Source organism: Sciurus carolinensis, chromosome 14 (genome assembly GCF_902686445.1).
Source record: "Sciurus carolinensis chromosome 14, mSciCar1.2, whole genome shotgun sequence".
Classification (NCBI taxonomy): domain Eukaryota; kingdom Metazoa; phylum Chordata; class Mammalia; order Rodentia; family Sciuridae; genus Sciurus; species Sciurus carolinensis.
Window position 1 is genome coordinate 17,411,350 of NC_062226.1, and position 21,499 is coordinate 17,432,848.

The 21,499-nt window shown below is 39.1% G+C and overlaps 1 protein-coding gene across 6 annotated transcripts in view; it reads left to right on the plus strand.

Annotated features, from left to right (window-relative positions):
- Positions 1 to 21,499, plus strand: part of Astn2 (astrotactin 2) — an 851,054-nt gene that overhangs the window by 273,343 nt on the left and 556,212 nt on the right. For all 6 annotated transcript variants that reach the window (XM_047524417.1, XM_047524419.1, XM_047524418.1 and 3 more), the window contains one exon: positions 18,691 to 18,798. In XM_047524417.1, coding sequence (XP_047380373.1) covers positions 18,691 to 18,798 — 108 coding nt within the window. The remainder of the gene's footprint in view (positions 1 to 18,690; positions 18,799 to 21,499) is intronic.

A 21,499-nucleotide genomic window follows, 5' to 3' on the forward strand; every position in this document is an offset into this window, starting at 1 on the left:
GAAGAATTATTCTGCTAAAAACACAATTTGTGATGAATTATTCAATTGTCTCTGTTCCAATTTCATGCCTGAAACACGGAGAAGTGAGGCCACTCATCCACCTGAGATTTCCTTTACTTTGTCTTTACCATTTCTTAAGTATGACCACCAAGAAGAGGTTATTCAGTAACAAGTTGTCTTAAAGAATAAATTTTAGTTATATATTTAACCAGTATTGCAATGTTGTCCTTAATCTGATATATGCCATGGTTTTCTTTCAATGATTAATGTTCTTTAAGGAAAGTTTCTTAAATTCCCCAGAGTGCAAAGAGAAAAATTAAAAATCTCATGTAATTTCATCATCTAAATACACCAACATTGATGTTTTGTTATGATTTTTACAAAGTTTTATTGATATTTTTCGAAATGTGCAATTTAAAAATCAATTTTTAGCTTGGTGCAGTGGTACTCGCCTGTAATCCTAGAAACTAGGGGGGCTAAGGCAAGAGCATCACAAGTTTGAATCCAAGTTGAGTAACTTAGCAACACCCTATCTCAAAATAAAAAATAAAAAGGGCTGGGGATGTATTTCAGTGTTATAGTGCTCCTGGGTTCAATCTTCAGTACCTCAAAAAGAAATCAACTTTATTAAATACAAGTTATATACAGTAAACTACACACAATAAACTACTTCAGTTTACAGTTTGCAATTCAGTGAGTTTGGGAAGATAGATGCAGATACCTCAGGGAACATTTCCCCAAAGAATCCTTCTGACCTTTGCCATATGACCTTCTTTTCACCTACATGCAGATTGGCTTTTTGTTACCATAGATTGGATTTGCCTTTCTCAGTATTTCATTTGAATGGAATCTTATACTATATACTCCTTTGTGTCTGGTGTCTTTCCTTCAGCATAGTGATTTTGAGATCTACCCATATTGTTATACATCTCCGTATTTCCTTTTTAATGCTAAACACTATTGCATTATATGGAAATGCTCTATTTCCTTTGTTCACCTATTGATGGACATTATAATTGATTCCATTTTCTTTGCTTCTTTGCAATGAATAAAAGTACTATGAACATTCACGTATAAGTCTTAGTGTGGACATAAATTTTTATTTCTCTTGCATAAATAACTAGGACTGTACTATCTGGATCATATAGTTATTATTATAGGTTTAACTTTTTGAGAAAACAGATTTTTTTTTATTTTTCAAAGTAGATGCATGATGTTCATTGTCATCAGCACCATGTACGAGTGTTACTTTTTCCAAATCCTTGTCAAAATTGTTAATTTTAAATGTAGCCAATCTAGAGGTTCTACAGTGGCATTGCCCTTGGGTTTAATTTGAATTTCCCTAATACCTATAGAGGTTGAGGATTTAAACACATACATATTGGAATTCATATTTTTGAATTTTTGAATTCATATTTTCTTCAGAACTTTTGCAGATTTTGTAGCTAGATTGTTTATCCCCTTATGATAGAGTAATATGGAGTATCCATATATTCTAGAAACAATTCATTTTCATATATATATATTACAAATATTTTCTTCTGCTCTGTGGATTGTTTCTCCCTTTCTTAGTTTTGTCTTTTGAAGAGCAAAATTTTTTATTCATAAAAAACAATTTTTATACTTTTGCTTTTATGGTTCATGTATTTAGTTTCCTAAGACCTTCATCCATTATGATGTCAGAAAGAATTTTCTATTTTGCTTTTTTTTTTTTAAGAAGGTTTATAGTTTTGCTTTTACGTTCAGTTCTGTGATACATTTTAAGTTAATATGTATGAATGTTATGGACTAAGGGGCTATCTATATTCATTTCCTTTGTCATATGACTCTCCAGTTGTTCCAGCACCATATGTTGAAAAGACTTTCCTTTGGCAATTTTATAAAAATTAAATTATATCTATCTCTGAACTCTCTGTTTTGTTTCTTTGTTCTGTGTGCTTGGTTTTTAGCTTATACCGCACTTCCTTGGTTATTAGGATTGTATGGTAGGTCTTGAAAATAGGTAGTGTCATCAACATTGTTGTACTTTAAAAAGAACTTTGCTGTTTTGAGTTATTTGCACTTCTGTATAATTTTAGAATCATCTCACTAATTTGTACTGAAAATATGCCTGCTAGGATTATAACTAGGATCGCACATAATTGAGAGATAAACTTGTGAGGGATGACAGTTTAAAAAATACAGTCTTGCAAACCACAAGCCTAATATTTCCATTTATTTAGATTTTGTTTAACTTCTTTTGTCAGTGTTCTGTTGTTTTCATTGAAGAGATCACATATGCCTTTTGATAAACATATCATTAAATATTTCAGAGTGTTCTTTTACTATTGTAAGTGGAACTGCTTTTGAAATTTCATTTTCTAGTTGTTTACTGCCAGTATGTATGCAATTAGCTTTTTGCATATTTACATTTTATTTTTTAAACATACTAAAATCACTTATTCTAATAGTTGTTTTATAGGTTCTTTGTAATTATTTTTGTAAGTTATTTTTCATACCAACTACAAGCAAATATAGTTTTATTTCTTCCCTTCAAATTGTAGGTTTTTTAAAATTACTATTCTTTTGCATTATAAACAACATCAAGATACACCCAGGCATTGTCACAAAAGCATGGAATACAACCTACTCCAAAATCTGTCCCCAGCACTTCCCACCTGACCTACTTACTTCCTTCCATTCCACTGAGCCCTCATCAATTGATTTACAGTTTACTTTTTTCTTTTTTTTAATTAGTGTCCTGTGGATACATTCGATTCCAGAACCTACTGTGCATCTTTGTGAATTCACATGCAAAAGTTCGGTCAGATTCATTCCAGTTCTTCCTTTTTCCTCCTCCTCAATCCCCTTCATCTGCTCTACTGACTTTTTCCTCCTTCATGTCCACCTTGTTTACTGTTTCCTGAACCTTGTGAATTTTCTATTTGTCTTACACAAAATTTGATAAATTTTAACACTTACTGCTTTTTTCTGTCTCACTGGTTTTTCTTTTTTTCTTTTTTTTTTTCCTTGTTTGAGACCCAAGTTATCTGTTTTTAGAATTATTAATATTGTCCTATGGGTGCTTTCGTCACTGTTTAAGTTTTGTGACCTTTCTTCTTTCTCTTCTCCAGATTGGGAAATTTCTAATAATCTCTCTTCAAGACCATGAGTTTCTCCATTCTTTTAAATCTATTTAGAGATTTTGTTTATTTATGTTTTGTTTCTCAATTCTAAAATCTCCATTTGGTTTTTGTGCATGCATGTGCTCATCTGAGTTTTCAATTTTATTTATTCACAGCTGTAGGTGATAGTGTATGTGACGATTCCAGCATCTAGACCATCTTACAGTTGGCTTTTGCTGATTATCTTTTCCCTTGCAAATAGATAAAAATATTCTTGGCTCACCATATGTGAAGTAATTTCAGACTGAATTTTGGACATCGTGAATTTATTGCATGGAGACTCTTGGGTTACGTTATATTCCTCTATGAAATGGTGACATTTTGTTTTTCAAGACACTTAATTTGGTTAGACTCTAACTGTCTTTACTGTGGTGTGAAGGAGTTCAAATCTCAGGTTTTTCATCATCTTCAACTGAGCTTATTGGAGTCTGCATATATGGTTAGAGGTCAGTGGAGATATAGCAGAGATTACCTACAGATTGTAGGTTTCCCTTCTTGGGTCTCTCTTTTCTTGATTTCTCTCTGACTTTCTGGTAACATTTGCTGATCTGAAATCCATCCATTGAGTCACCTTTCAGAATGACAGTCAAATTTCTTTGGTGCTTTGGTTGCCTTGAGCCATGCCTAAGTGTGTCTTAACCATAAAGGAAAACCTTGAAAATGGGAAATTCATTCTATACTGACTGCTTCCTCCAGTTTTCAACTGCTTTCCAAAATACACCTGCTTTTATTTTCTTTCCAGAACCATTAGTTAATAGTATTATGTATTTTGTCCAGAATTTGTTATCTGCAAGAGGGTAGTATTATTACTATCTTCTTCATAATATTGGCAGAACCTCATATCTATTTGATATTAATCATTTATTAATATATAATTTGCATTTTCTATCTCCCTTCTTAAAAGTCAGAATTGCAGCATAAGTATTTCTATAATATTTTATCATCATCAAAGCCTGTGTGATATTCTAACATCATTCACTGTTCCCCTCAAGTTGGACATTCAGGCTATTTTCCATTTTCTAATATTTATACATAATATTACAATGAGTTTAATGGTGCATAAAGCCTTCCCTATATTTAGGATGGTTTCCTTAGGGTGAATTCCCAGAAGTGGTTCAAAAGAGATGGACATTTTTTTTAAGACTTTTTATATTGCCAAATTGCTTCCCAAAAGGGCTGTACAAATTTGCACTGCTTGCAGCAATTCAGGAAAATGATCATTTCATAAAACCCTTGCCAGCACTGGATATTAGTAAAACAAGAATGAACATTTCTATTTCAAAAGATGAAAAATTATAACCAAAATTTTATGAACACATATACACATAATATTTTAATAGCAGAGGATAGCTCTTTTTAGTACTATGGCCAGAGACTCTAAAATGAAATAGATGTATTGTAGAGAGGAAGACTCTGAAAGCTTGAAAAGCTGAACAAATAATCACACATAACTACAAAGAGGAAGGACATTGGAAAACACAGAGGGAGAAGATTATTTGTACAGAAAACGAAAAGATTTGGAGGGAAAGGCCAACATGCATATCAGTTTAGCCCAAAGTTATGAGATTACTCCTGGAAAGGCTGAGACTTCAAATTTGTCAATGCATGGTGGGCAAATTTGAAAGCAAACAAACAAAAATAAAACAAGCTTTTAAAATTGCTTCTGGAACAATAAGAACAAGAAAATGATTGTCCCGTTGCATGAAACAACTGAAACCTTATTACCAGATGAAAGTAGAGAACTAAATTCATTCTGAATCTGTCAGATCTGTCACTTAGATCTAGGGTAAAAAAAAAAAAAAAAAAAAAAAAAAAAAAGAACCTGAAAACCAGAAGGCGAGAATAAAGATGTTTCATAAGGAATGGAGTCTACCACACATACAAAGGAGGTAGTATTTGCTTTGAAGTGTCTGCTTCAACTTCTGTCTCCAGGTGCAAGCAAATTACTTTTCCAGGTGCTAAAATGATTTGAGGATATGTTTTCAGAACCACAGAGTTGGTTATTATCTTGAAGGAATCAAGGCAGGCAGAGGAGCTTCTAAAATTCTGAAAGACCCATCTGATTCTGCTTACAAATAGATGGTAAAGCATTTGGAAACTTGAATTTGATTCTCGTGAAGGATGGTCAGTTGGTCAAATATTCATGGTGGGTGCATCAGAAGGAAAACTAGGGACATTACAGGATCTTTATCATGGGTACACTAAAAATAATGCTAGGAGAACTGCATATCTACTTTGGGTTTGTTGCCCTGGCAGACGGGGAGAAACTACAGACACAGGATATCTAGACATCAACAAGATATTTTCCAAGCATCTCATGAACGTATTCATTTTTGTGTTTATCTGAATATTCTTTCTCCCCAGTTAAATGTCAACTCCTGAAGTCAGAGAGTATTTCTGCTTTATTCTGAAGTCCATATCTAGTTCTTGGTATTATAGGCTTTCAACAGATATTTATTGAATGAACCATGTATGTTTTAAACCAAAGGGAAAAAACATGTAGACTCTTGATGGTATAGTCAGATGGTCCATTTTTATTTAGTTACAGAAAGGGAACTGATTAATGGGCTGCTATTAACCTGCGGTGAGTTCTCTAGCCATCAGCTGTCAAGGTCTATTTTCCATCCAGTTTTCTCCAACACTGATGTCAATGCCTAATAGAAGACCTGCCATGGGATACTGGGAGTAGTAAGGACCCCATTAATCTTCCCAACCCATTCCTTCTCTGTACTGACTGTGTGGCCTTGCCCAAGACACATGTTCCCTAAAAATCTTACTTTCCTATTACTAAAAATGGCAAAGACCACGTCAACTTACTTATACTATTATTGTACTAATTGATTTTAACATACATAAACTTCTCACCCAGTTTCTTGACGCTTAACAGGTACCTAGTACCTATTAATTCCTTTTCTACCTCCTGCTTCTTTTCATGTTTATCCAGTTCATAGAGGACATGCAGTCAGGGAACAGGGAAAACATGAGATCAGAGGATTAGGATGAAAAGTATCTTGAGAGACTAGAAGAAAGGGCTGCAATATACAGATACGATTTGGTAGTACAAAATGTTCTGTACTTTGGTTGAGAAAAATCAATTCTACAAATACATGATGGGCAAGACCAGCTTTTTTTGCAGTGCCTGTGAACAAAGAACCATGAGCATATTGAATACAAGGCAGCTGCCGAGAAAGTTTTAGTAGCCCCAGACTGCACAACTGAAAGCCTTACGTTGGGAAGAAGGAGCTTATGGTCCCTTTCTGCTCAGCATAGGTCAGATTACAAGTGAACTGTCACACCTGGTTCTGGTCCTCAAAACTCAGAAACAAACTTGAGCCTTTGGAGTATGTTGAAAAGACTATGACAAAATGAATTTGAAATGTAGAGTGCATATCAAGATAACCAGGCTTTAAAAACAATGATGTATACCCAGTGCTATAGAGGGTATAGTGAACTAGCCACTCTCCTATGTAGCTGATCAGGATGAAACCACTATATCCTTTCTGGTGGATAACAATACAGATCAAAAACCTAAAGTCTGATGATCATCTTTGACCCAGTAATTTCCTCTTTTCTTTCAAGTAAACTCTATACTGGGATACATAGGATGTGTAAAAAGATTTTTCTAGAGCTGAGAGTATAACTCAAGGTAGCACACTTGTCTAGCATGTGTGAGGCCCTGACGTCAATCCCAGAACTGAAAAAAAAAAAAAAAAAATGTGTGATGTGCGAGACACAGTGACACATGCCTATAATCCCAGCAGCTCAGGAGGCTGAGGCAGAAGGATCGGGAGTTCAAAGACAGCCTCAGCAAAAGCAAGGAGCTAAGCAACCCAGTGGGATCCTGTCTCAAAATACAAAACATAGGGCCAGGGATATGGCTCAGTGGTTGAGTGCCCCTGAGTTCCATCCCCGGTATTAAAACAAAAAGAATGTGTGATGCAATATTATAGTGAAATTTGAAAACAATGTAAAATTTAAACAATAGGGGACTGACTAAATAAATGATATTGATACAGTGAAATATTTGCAGGCATTAAAATGTATTGGAAATGAATACTTAATGGGATAATATTTATGACTTATTGTATTTAGCTTATTTTAGTTCCTCAAGCAATCTATGTTCATTTTCATTAAGTGGGGAAGTGGGGAATCAAAAAGAAGAAAATTTCAGAGGAAATTGCTATTGATGTCTTGGGAATATGGATATTTTTAGTGTATCAAAGAAGATATGAATGTATATATATATATATCTAGATATGTGTGTACAAACTCACATGATAAACACACATATGTATACATATATATGTATGTATAATGTAATCAAAGAAGTGATACACATTAAATTGAATTCCAGTATATTTTTCTGAAAAAAAATGAATTAGTGAATCCATAGTTTTTTTTACAAAACTCACAGGATATACTCATTATACGAGATAATGACATATTTTAATAACCTATGCCTAACTAAAAAGATCAAGTAAGTCAGTTGGAAATAATAGTATTTGACTTAATTACTATTTTTTCTTTGGACTTTTTTGTTTGTAAATTATTTTTTACCTAAAATACATAGCTTTTTAAGTATATAATAAACAATAACTAAACAAATTAATGGGAATATTTAGCTTGAATGGAAAGATTGTGGACAGGCATATGGCATTCTTCAGACAACTGAAGGACTATCAAAATTGGGTAAAGGAACAGCCACACAAAATCTGTGAGCTGGAAATTACAGGGGACTTGATTCCTGACCAACCTCAAAGTCTCAACTTAACCAACTTTACCTTCCAGACCTCCCTTTGCATTCTCTCTCTGCTTTTCCATTTATGATCTATGTGTCCTTGAGCAAGCAAACCATTTGTAGTGTCTCTGACCCTCTGTTTCTTCATCTTTCAATTGCAAAACCTATCTTATCCAGTCATCACGAGAGTCAAATGGTCGCTATATTTGGGAAAGAAAGAAAGATGTTAACTGCCCTGCAGTACTTGCTGGATGTTAATATCTTTTGCATACATCATGTGATTAACAGGACAAATTTAGGACTTGGGTCTCTGGACACTAGTTCATCTTTCCATTGTTTCGGGCTGCCATATGGTGACAGCTTAGAAGGGGTCTGGATATTTTTATGGGACTAGGTGAGGGAGGGCAGTGTTCGGATTGCCTACACCATCCCAAACTTAATGACTTAAAATGACAATCATGTCCTGGATTCCAGGAGTCAGGAATTCATAAAAGATAAAAGGGAGATGGATTATCTCAGCTCCACTGGGCCTCATCTGGGAAACTCCAACATCTAAGGTGACTCAGATGACTGACTTCAGATTGGAATCAGTTAGAAGCTTCTCCCACCTTTTGTCATTGGGGATGGTTGGGCTGTCTTGGAGGCTTGGATCACCTGGGGACTGTTGACACTTACACGTGGCCTCTGCCCACAGCTGTGAATCTCACAGTGAGGTGCAGGGAAGGTCCAGAGAGCCACAGTTTCAAGAGAGCCAGGCAGAAGCTGTGTTACCTGCTGGCCTCGCCCAAAGGTCTCAGTTCCTCCTCAGTGTCTGTGGATTACAGACTTATCCCTAAGGCCAGCACAGATCCAAGGGCAGGGAAATGATGGGGGAGTGATAAAGGTCACATGGACAAAGGAAGTATGGAATGGCAGATTGTGTTATGGCCCTCTTTGGAAAATACAGTCTCCCATAGGAGCAGTAGGTTGCTCCAGAAGACAGATCTTCCTGTTCACAAAATCGTGAATTAGGCTGGGAGAGCTTCTCCCCCATCATAGATAAATTGGTCTCCCTTCTTGCAGGATGGGACAGTTTCACGCTGAGATGACTGTATCACCCTAAAGGTCTCATACTACAGAGATACAGCCACATCAATGTTCATTGCTGCTCAATTCACCATAGCCAGATTGTGGAACCAACCTAGATGCCCTTCAGTTGATGAATGGATAAAGAAACTGTGGTATATATATACAATGGAATATTACTCCGCCATGAAGAATGATAAAATTATGGCATTTGCAGGCAAATGGATGAAATTGGAGAATATCATGCTAAGTGAGATAAGCCAGTCTCAAAAAACTAAAGGACAAATGATCTCGCTGATAAGCAGTTGAGGACATATAATGGGGTTAGCGTTAGGATTAGGGTTAGGTTTAGGGTTAGGGATAAGGAGGGTGGTAAGAATGGAGGAAGGAAGGACTGTATAGAGGGAAAAGAGGGGTGGGAGGGGTGGGGGAAGGGAAAAAAATAACAGAATGAATCAAACAACATTGCCCTATGTAAATTTATGATTACACAAATGGTATGCCTTGACTCCATGTACAAACAGAGAAACAACATGTATCCCATTTGTTTACAATAATAAAATAAGTAAATAAATAAATAAATAAATAAGACAACTGTAATAAAATAGCACTAATAGTTTAAAAAAATTAACAATGAATGTTTTAGAGATATGAATTAATAATATAAAGATTTTTTTTTTGTTTTTAACTCCTAAGATTTTAGCATGAATAGGTGTTGAATTTTATTACATGCTTTTTCTGCATCTGTTTAGATTATCATGTTGCTTTCTTATATTCTTCTAGTATGGTATATTGTGATTGAATTCTTAAGCATTGCTAGAATAAAGTCAGTTTAGTTATGATGTAAAAAAATGGGTTTAAACTGCAAAAATAAAAATTATTTTTAAATGCACATAATTTTACTGTCTTTTTATTAGTGAGCACTAGAATTCATTGGAGGCATATTATAAAATACAGATGAATAATAGTAAGAAAAAAATTTAAATACCCCAAATCTTATTATTCAAAGAAAAACCACTTTAATACTTCAGCATATCTCCTGCAATATCTTTGTTGGCATATGTGTTTTAAAAACATAATAGAATTGTTTTATACTTATAGTTTTGTGATATGTATTTTTACACTTGGTTTAGAATCTTACATCATAATATCTCAGAATGACTTTTTTGCTTTCTTTCTTATTTTTTAAATTAGAATATAAATACTTTTATTATGCATGCAGTAGAATTTATACCAGATATTATCAGGTGTTCAGAGGCTTGTCCAAGTAGATCCCTTTTTGTATTCTTCTCTGTATACTTTTTCAGTCAACAATGATGTATCATGGAAAAGTTTGCTTGTCAATAAATATAGATTGATGTCACTGTATTTAATGGTCTCATGAAAGTCTATTTTAGAGACATGACATCATCTTTTAATATCTTGTATAAATGGACCTCTGGGTTATTTCCATTTTTTTCTGAAATCATAATAATCATATTTACTTACATTTTTACTTATTTATTTATTTATTTTTACAGACTACATTTTGATTCATTGTACACAAATGGGGTACGACTTTTTGTTTCTGTGGTTGTGCACGACGTAGATTCACACCATTCATGTAATCATACATGTACATAGGATAATGATGTCTGTCTCATTCTACCATCTTTCATATCCCTGCCCTGTCTTTATTCTCATTTCCCTCTATGTAATCTAAAGTTATATTTTTAAGACCAATTTTATAAATTGACCGTTAATCCCAGAAACACTGCAGAAACCTTTTTCCTGGGAGTTCAGACAAGTCAGAATTTGAATCCAGATTCTGCCATTTACCTGGCTGTGTGACCACAGGTAATGATGTCCACTATTCTCAGCCTGTGTCCACATTTGGGATGTACAAGAATATATGTAGTATCCTGTATATAAAGTGCCTGGCCCTGTGTCTGGCCTGTAGCAGGGGCTCCATGACAGGTAATAACTGTGGCCAAAATGCCTCCAAGAGGTGAATGCATGTCTGTGTTTTAGCCTAGAACCGAGTCATTGAAGTTGTGTGGTTTAGGGGATATGGGAAGTTGTAACCTGCTTCTATCCCTTTCCCATGACTGGCACCATTTGTATTCCCTGGATGGTTGGGGGTCAGATGGGTTTTTGCATTCCTGAGCCATATATTTCTTTATCTGGTGCAGTTCTGGGCAATCTAAAAATGCAATATCGCTGTCACCAGCTTGAGGAAGACACGGGGCTTGAATAATTTACCATGTCACCACCATCCATCATGATAGCAAGAGCAGGAGGTGCAGTGTGGAAGGATGGGCCAACCAGAGCCTGGTGAAGCAGATCCATGCACAGCGCAGTCCAAGCAGAGAAGGTAGATTTGCAAAGAATAGCAGCAAGTTAACTCTTAGAAGCCCAGAGAAGACCATGCAACCTCTTGCTCTGGCCTCCCCGCTCATGACACTTTCAAGTTTTCTGGATACCTTCATTTTTCCTAGAGCTAATGTGGCGTCAGAACCCCCAGTATGCTACCCAGGTATCCATGTGATTTGAGGGAAACCTCTAAATACCTCCAAGTATCTCTACCAGCAAAATTGACATATGGAATTCCCATAGAGAAGGCTTTGGTAAGCCCTAGAATATTATGCTGAAAAGATCTTAAATTCCTCCCCACCAGAAAGTAAACTAGAAGAATTCTGAAGCTTTTGTCTGTTTCAGTCACTTCATCCTCAGTGCCTAGAACAGTGTGCGGGAGAGTGGGCACTTGGTGGATATTGCGTGAATGAATGGATGACTGATATCGCTGTGATTATTGGAGGTGAACCCTGAGTCTGGGGTGACTGAATGATCACCCTCTACATCCTGAAACACTGAGCTGGAGCCCAGCGTGTCTGAACTCTTGGCCCCTTTCAAGGTGGCTCTGCAACACCTTCACCTTGTGTCCCAACTGTCCCTCTTCCTTTCCCTCCTAGCTCTCACCTCCACCATTCTGCAGTCCTATCATCAGTCTCGTGATGCTGCAAAGAGAGCCTCTTTTTTTCTTGAACATTCTTTTGAACTAAAATTCACATCACATAAAATTAACCATGAATTATTTTAAAGTGTATAATTCATTGACACTCAGCACATTTGCAAGGTTGTGCAGCCATCACCTCTGTCTAGTTCCAAGACATTTCCATCACCCCACAAAGAAACCTGTGCTCATTAACAGTCACTCCCTAGCTCTCGCCTCCATCTTCCCAACCCTGGCAACCACCCGTCTGCTTTCCATCTCCATAGATTTACCTTTTCTAAATGTTTGATATAATTGGAATCGTACCACATCTGGTCTTTTATACCTAGCTTCTTTCACTTTGCAAAATGTTGCTGAGGTTCATGCACAGGGTGACATGAGTTTGCGTTTCTTTTGTGGCTGAATAATTCCACGTGGGATGCTACAGTTTGTATATCCATCCATTGGCTGATGGGCACTTGTTACTACCTTTTAGCTTTGTGAATAGTGCTGCTATGAACATCCATGAACAAATTTTGTTTGAATACATTCTCTTTAGTTATTTTGGGCATATGCCTAGAAATGGAAATCCTAGGTCATCTGGTAATTCTGTTTTAAGGAGTTGCCAAACCATTTTGCCCAGTGCCTGTCCAAATTTTTATTTCCATCAGTAATTACGATGGTTCCAATTTCACCACATCCTCATCAACATCTGTTTTTTGCATTATTTACCTGATGGCCAACCTGTTGGATATGACATGATGTATATGATCTTAATTTGCCTTTCCCTACAATTAATGACACTGAGCACAGGGTTTTTGAATTTTACAAAAGCTGAGTTCAGATATGGGTTCTACTATTTGAGATTTGTGTGGTCTTGGATAAGGAATACTGATATTCCAAATAGTGGTTTGTCTGTCCATCAGCTGAGGATGATTCTTACCTCTTGGACCTCTTCTGACGTATAGATGGGGTATAATATGTGAAGTGGCCAGTGCTGTTCATATCAGGCTATGGTAATGCTATGCCATATTCTTTTTTTTTTTTTTATTTCATCTTTTATTTCTTATTTTTTAGTTATACTCAACACCAGTACACACTCTGATAATATCACAAAGGTATGGAATCAGCTCCAGTCCAGTCCCCAGAACACTCCACTACCATATTCTTAATGACTCTGAGACCATTGAAGACAGAGGAACCAGAGGCCCAAGGAGCAAATCCATTAGTTCAGCGAACAGATTGCCTCCTCTTTTCTCTCGCCAGTCTCTGATGATTCTTTCCCACTTTCTCTCAGCCCCTAAATGAAAATACTAGAGCAGCCCTATGTAATTCATGACTGCATTTAAGTGCACTAAATCACCAATTTTATATTAAAATGCTAACAGAGGGGGCCCTTTACTAGCCATCTGAATCACCTCCAAGTTAGTCTGTAATTGGCCCGTGGACCCTGCAGATTATATGGACACTCAGAGGCCATATGCCTTGGGTGACTGCCACCTTCCTGGGCTATCAGAGTGTGGGGGTGACCACCCACACCCAGCAATATTTCCTTTCCTCCCATTAAACTCATGCAAATATTAAATAAGGAAGGTCCCTCCACTCTCCCTTCCTTGGTCTTTGTGCTAACTGTTCACATATGGAATATTATTTTCCTTATAATGCCCATGTAAAGTCAGATTTATTGTCTCTATTTTAAAAATAAGTTCAGAGAGATTAGGTGCCTTGCCCAATGACACACAGCTAATAAGTGAGATACAGCTTTAGAACTCATGTCTGATTCCAGTAGCCTAATTTCTTTCTAACAACGTACATTACCGCTAATGGTTCATGGATTAAACCAATATAGAAACCAACGAGTCTCTAAGAGCCTTAGGAGTGGAACAGTGGAACAGTGTTGTTTAATAGAATCCTAGCTACCTCATCTTTCATCCAAGTCTCTTTCTCTCTCTCTCTTTTTTTTTAATTAACACCTTCCTCGGTTCCATAGCTTATTCCTCTCTCCTCTGCCCAGATCCTGGAGTCAATTATGCTCAGTGATCTGTTGAATAAATGCCTCCAGAACTGTTCCTTCTGGTGTGGGGGCACATGAAATGTGGACTGTCTGGGTTGAAATGTGATGTTGCATGGTAATGTTTCACATATATTAAGTGAAATACATTCTGAAAATTCATCTGCCCCACACTTTTTTTTTTTTGGTACTAGGGATTGCACTCAGGGGCACTCAACTACTGAGCCATATCCCCAGCCCTATTTTGTAGTTTATTTAGAGACAGGGTCTCACTGAGTTGTTTAGCACTTCACCATTGCTGAGGCTGGCTTTGAACACTCGATCCTCCTGCCTCAGCCTCCCTGGGATTACAGGCACACCCCACACTTTTAATGTAACTACTAGAATATTTAAAATGCTTATGTGACTTGCATTGAATTTCTTCTGAACCAGCTGTTCTAGAGACATTCTCTCTCAGCCTCTGTTTCCTCTTCATAAATGATCCCTTTATATTTCACAGGAGGGCAAAGGGGGTAGGGAGTTGCCTTAACAGGAGGGCAAAGGGAATAGAGGGTTGACCTGAAGGGGAGCCATCAGGGTAGTCATGGTGCATGGTGTCTGTGTGCATGGACATGTGGAAGGATGAAGGGGTCACTAGGATCCTGCTGAACCTGATCAGAGCTGCTACATTCTGCACCATTGCAAAACTCAGAGGAAGAGCAGGGAGAAGTGGAAAGTGTGTCCTTGTAATGGAATCAGGATATAGACTGGCTAGTCCTTAGTGGTCACCTCATCAGGCATTTGTATGCACACATGGTCACACCATCCACACACACACACACACTTCTCTCTTCCAGGTTATATTAGCTCTGACACAGTCTTTACAGGTAGACAGACCCAATTGCTACCCCAGCTCCCTCATTTACTCCCTCACATCACCTTCAGAAGAAACAGTTACTAATCTGTAAAACAAGGCTACACACTGACAGGGATGACTATGGACATTAAATGAGGCATTTTCTCATGTTTTGTTGTACACTAGCACAGAGGTGGAGTAGACTCTGCATCCACTGGCAGAATTTGAATTGTGCTTCTGCCCCTTACAGCTGTGTGAATCACATCATTTCCCTACACCTGTATTTTCTCATCCCTTCCAATGGAAATGAAAGTAGTATCCTACCTCATAGGGTTCTCATGGGGACAAGTCAGGGCACTTAAAGGGTTTAGAATAGTGCCTGGCAGAGAGACAGTGCTATGCTAGTGTTAGCTTTTCTTATTACCTTAGACTTGCCTGGTGACATTTCTGCCACCCCACTAGCCTGTCACAGTAGGGAAAGGACTCTGTCTGAATCCTATGCCACATTTGTTCACTGTGGGAGGGGCATAATAGGTTGTTACGGTTTAGAGTTTTTGGTGTCCCCCAAAAGCTCATGGACGAGATGATGGAAGAAAGTTTAGAGGTGAAGCAAGTAGGTTATGAGATTCTTAACATAATCAGTGCATCCGTCTCCTGATAGGGATTAACTAGGTGGTAACCATAGGCAGGTAGGGTGTGGCTGGAGGGGGCGGATCCTTGGGCTTGCCTTCCTTTATGTATTTTGTCTGCGGTGAGGGGAGTCTCTCTCTGTTTCCTGGTGCCATGTCCTGAGCAACTTTCCTCTGCCACACTCTTCCACCAGGATGTTCTTCCTCACCCACTGGCCCAGAGCAATGGAGTTGGCCATCCACGGACTGAGACTCTGAAACCATGAGACTGAAGTAAACTTTTCCTTCTCTTGTCAGTTATTTTGGTCACAGCAGGGTAAAAACTGATGAAAACATAAGTCGTTTGTGCACCAGAGGAGAAAAGGAAAAAGGAGGTAGGACCCAGGGAAGGTATGGAGGGAGGATTTAGCTAGAATATTTAAAAATCTGGGAGTGGCTCTAAAGGGGCAGTGGAAAGGGTCCTACAGCCACAGGCCCCTCCCTCTTGCCCTGCTACTCAGAGTGCAGCAGGAAGAATGCCGGATGCTTCCTGCACACAGGGAAGTGCTAGAGCAGACACCTTCACTGTCCCCTTGGCTGAAAATTATGCACAGGTGAACAAAAGTCTTCCTTCCACTTCCTGCACCACCCCTTCATGCTCCATTCCTTTCCTTTCTTTTTCTTCCATTCTTTAAAAATATAGTAAAATATTTTAATGGAAGTTTAAAAAAACCTGCTGGCCTCTGGGAACCTCTGTTTTTAGCTATTTCCACAATCTCCATGGGGCCCCTGTCAACTCTGTGTCAAAGCAGAGTCTTTAAATGGGGACTGCTTCTGGCAGAATCTGGAGTCCCTTACTGTCTACCTATATTTGCAGAAGATGGGGGAGGCATGCACTAAGACTGTGCCTGATGACCCATGTGTGGACAAAGAACAGCTGTTACTGTCCTTGGACTTCCCTATTTGTTTGCTATCTGAGGAAGGTGTCAGGGGAACGGTAATTCATCTTTCCATTTTATGGAGCATTAAACCAAGAGATGACATTGCAAGAGATTCAAAATTTGAGCTTAGAGATCAGTCATCCCTGGTTTCAAAATTGAGCTTCACTCATTATTCCAAAACTGCTTTCCTTTTCCAAACCTCAGTTTCTTCTTCTGTATAGTGGACACAGTGACACCTCCCTCTTACTGGTACCGTGTATGAGTTTGGATAATGTATGCAACACAGAACTAGGTACCTTGACATTTGAAGGACAGTCTGCTTGCTCAAGGCCCCTGCTTGAGTTCTTCCAAGGAAAGTAATTTATGTACTAGAGAGACCAAATCCAGATGGAGTAAGACAAATTAACTCTGAATCCTGACTCTCCCACTTATCAGCTGTGTGACTTTTGGCAAGTTAACTTCCAAGCGTGTTCTCCTGTCTTTACTTTATTATCTAGTTTGTTAATTACACCTCCCTTATGAGAATATCATGATGGGGATTGCATGCCATCTTGTATACAGATCTTCTAGGTACATACTAGATTGCATAACAATGTTGCTGGAATGAATGAATTGCAATAACAATATTGCAGAAAATGTGTTTGAAAGTAGAATTTCTGTATACTGAATGCCATTTCAAATCCCTACCCGAGGAAATTACATAGTAAATCCTTTCGTGAATTGAATAACATTTTCCTCTAATCTATGCTTTTCTTTTCCTCAGGTGGAACTTTCAAATAGGTAATGGGTTGGGATAGTATATGATTCAAAAGATACAAAGGATTTACAGGGGAAAGTAGCCTCCTTCTATCTTACTCTTCAGCCACTTAATTCTCCACCCAAGATAACTACTTTTACTGGATGCTTGAGTCTCCTTCTAGAGATAGTCTATTATTTAGACATCCAAAGCCCCATCCATTAAAAAGTTCTCAAAATCAAACCATTCTCTCTTGCCCACCCATACCCCCAACCTTTTCAGAAACACTTGCATCTTTACTTTCCCTCTAAGGTAAAGAGTTTGCTCATCTTTTAATCCCTCTCTTTCCATAGCTCATCCTTTCTTTTTTTTTTAATTTAAAAAACTGAAAACAAAGATCATAATTATCCATATTCCTATCTTCAGAATTATGGACTATGAGTATTTTGACATAGTTCCTTCCCCACCCCCCCTTTTTTTTAAATCCTGATGATCAGCTGTTCAGAGCACAGGGATGCCCTGCCTTTTTTCCCTGCAGGGTGTCCTGAGCTTGTCTCTGAAGCACCTCCTGCACCCAGTCTCTTCCTTCTCCACACCCTCCCTGTACACACCCTCACCAAAGCCCTCACCTCTCACCTGGAAGACGGCTTAGCATCCCAGCTCACCCTGCCTATCACCCATTCCAGGCTTGGGTACCCACACCTCATCAACTCACTCTCCTGCTCTGGAACTTTCTTTGACACCCAGTGTAAACTCCCACCCCCATTTCCTCCTCAGTTTGGCACTCAAGGATGGCCAACATGTGGCTCCAGCATGTCCTTCGCAGCCAGCACCTGACCTGCTGTTGCCTCCAACTGCCCACGCTCTCCATCCCCGGGGATGCTCCACAATTACCTCTCCTTGGAACTCCTTTTTCTACCACTGAAGCCCCATCCATCCTTTAAGCCTTGACTTAAATCTTCACTCCTCCATAAAACCTTCCCTGGTCCTCCGTGTTGAAATGAATTGCTCTCCTCCATATTCCTAGCGTCTCATTGTGTGGTAAACATAAGCCATGAATTAGGTTTAAGGCTCCTAAGGATCCCATTTGTTCCTCTGACTAGCTTATGATTCCCTGGCTCACCAGGACTGAGTCATATTTATCAGTGTCTCCAGTGTCTGGCTCTGGGCCTGGCATATAGTAAGCCCTTGATTGAAATGTGTGTGAAATTAAGTTGCCTGGAGTGTTTTTTTTTTAGAGCCAAGCTCAACATGCAGAGCAACAGTAGCTCTCCATTATTCGGTGCCCACTGTGGACTGGTATTTTACATATCCTATCTCCTTTAATCTGTAGAGCAACCTCACAAGGTTAACGGTTATTGCCCTTATTTTAGAGAAAGCCCCAAAAGGTGAGGTGTCTCTTCAAGGTCGCACAGCCTGGAAGATGCTTAGCAGTGGTTGGAACCCTGCTCTGCCTCACTGCAGACCCAGGACTCCTTTCATTAATTATGCTGACTCCTGGGTGACGGGGGATTTACAGAGAGAAGTCTGGGGCTGGGGCTGCTTGTCTGTGGGATGGTTGAGAATTTAACAGGCTTCTGGAGGTCTGTGAGGCTGACTGGTGGATTGTGCTTCCTTGCAGGGGGGATCAGCTTTGGGAGAACCAAGGGGACTTCGGGTTCAGAGGCAGATGACGAAACACAGCTGACGTTCTACACAGAGCAGTACCGCAGTCGCCGTCGCAGCAAAGGTAACAGAGTCCTTGGGAAGGTTCCAGAACTGGAGTTTGTAGAGGCAGATTTTGTGGTCAGTGACAAACCTAAATTTTCTCCAATCTGTTTAACACAGAGCTTGGCATCCACTGCCCTGGTCAGTCTAGTGACCTTCCTTTTTTCTAGTGACCTTCCTTTTTCCTGCTCTGTTCTTTACTTTTTTGTCCTATATCATCTCTCCAAGGATTTGGGGAATTTTTTTTTTTTTTTTTTAATGTACGACTTTTAAAAAATTCAGCACAGGAAATGAAATACTAATCATATGGAATGAAAAATAGGAATAAGAAGAATTAGAAATTCAGGTTGGATTAATTCAGGGTACCCCAGGCCACACCGTGTTATGTAGTTCCTAAGAACTACTGACTTAACTCAGAGATCCCTAGGAACAAAAGTGTAAAGGGAAATCTACTCAAAAGTAAAATGTACATAGTCTATGGGAGAGAAAAAGGCATTTATTCTTGAAAGTCTGTTTACCCGCTGTTGACCAGAGAGAAAGACATCAAGTTGGTTCCTATAAACAAGACCTTACGTGACTTTCTAGACAGCGTCTTAATAGATATAAGCTGGAGTGGGCTGAGGTGTAGCTTTTTGGTAGGGCATTTGCCTAGCATGTGTGGGGCCCTGATTTCAGTCCCAAGCACAGAAAAAAAGCACTACTATTGAGATATTGTTTCTCACAATGATAGTCACAATCAGGTGATAAAATGCTGAACCAGAGCTCCATAAAGGACTGTCCCTAGTAGCCAAGGTCCATAATTTTCTAATGATTCAACATGCTATATATGAAAACACAGCATATTTCAGGCAATCATCTGTGAATCTAATTCTTTATCTCCTAGTGTTTTATAAGAATGGGAAATCAACAGGTGTGTGATGGCACTTCTGGAAGAGACTCTGGGAATGCAAACGTGCACTCCATGCTAATGGCAGGGAGATCTCTGGGCTCTGACTACCACTGAAAGGAAGGCAGCTAACAAGGCGTGGAGTACCTGAGGCCCAAAAGAGGAAGAGCCATCTTCCCCACCAACTTTTCTTCATGCACTCACCCATTCACCACAGACATTCAGAAAGCATAGATCACAAGCTCCTTTTGGCTCAATGTTCTCATCTGTAAAGTGGGCCTTGACAACTGCCCGATTGAGTTGGGAGATGGATTTTGACAAGTTTTGAAAAAACTGTATCATGGTGCCTGGTGAACACTAGGGGCAAAATGAGGTGGACATTATTAATGTCGGTTCAGTTCTCATTGATGTCATCCCTGTCTCCCTGTCTGTAGCACCTTCACTGAAAGGGTCCCGTGCAGGGAGTGTTTCCATTGACACATCCCACGGAAGGGCTTGCAGCCTCTGCAGCCATTAGAATAATGGGGCCTGCTGCTCACTCCTGCCCACTCCTTAGCTTTCTGGAATTTGCTGCATTGAAGATTTAGAAGTTGGTGATCGATGATTCTTGACCTGTCTTCTCCCTCCCCCAATCCAGCAGCCAGAATGAGGACTGGGGAAGTCAGTGGGTCTCCTCTGCAGGACTGGGCTATTTACAGCTAATTGGAAAAACATCCATCACTGAGCATGGCCCCCATAAATCGGAGTTAAACTTAAAAAAGAAAAGCAAAAGCAAGCCACAGGATGGGAGATAAACGGTTTGGCCTGGTGCCTCCAGCCACTCCAGACGGCCAGACTGGTTTTCAGGGTAGTAAGGACAGGCGACAGCGGAATGCCAATCCACTTACTTCATCTCTCCCTTCCACTTATTTTCCACTAATGGCATAACCCTCCACCTCTGGTTTCTGCCACAAGTTCTCTTCCTGCTCAGTATCCTGGGGTTATTTGCTTACTTGCTTGCTTGTTTTCTTTCTTTTCTATTTTCTCTCCTTTCTCTCTTCTTTATCTATCCTCTATCACTGCCTCTTCTCTTCATTCCCATCTTTTCTTCTGTTCTCTATTTCTTTCCATTATCCTCTCATTTTGTCTTCTTCTTCTTCCTTTTCTCCAGATATATCCTAATATGTCTTTCCTTCCCTCTTCCTCCTCTATACATGCCATAAATACCTGCTCAACACCAACCACTTGTCTGCCACTCTTTGAGGCACTGGGGACACAAACCAAGTGACAACTTAAAAACCTCTATCCTTGTAGAGCTTCTATTATATTGAAATATAAATATGAAGAGAAAGAATATAAGGAGGAAGGGAACTGAGAGAGAACAAAGGGGTTTTATGTTTAGATTCCCTGAGCTTAACTACCCTAGCATTTTGCAGGATCCCAGGCACTTGACATTGCCTTTGGGTTCCATTCTTGACATTGCACCTGATGTTGTCGAGGTGTTGGTCTTGCTGCTGCTGCTGCTCTAATATTTTGTGAAGCACAGAGAATGAATTTGGTCCTGGCAAAGCCAATGTCTCAGCCAAGTGAAGTTGGAGTGTAATGTCCAGTTCTGCAGACTTCCCAGTCCTACATGAAGGGGCTGTGACCCTAAAAACTTGAGGTGGTTGTTCTGAGGTTTAAAATTATTTGCCATCCATAAAACTTTCAGAGGGAAGGTTAGGGGTGGAGAGAATAAGTTGTGGCAGAGCTAAACCACTGAGGAAGGATCAGTGGATCAGACCTACATAGGAGGAAGGTTTTCAAATCTGCCGCCACCTCATTACTTTTTAATTTAGTCTCAGTTCTTATCCAGGCC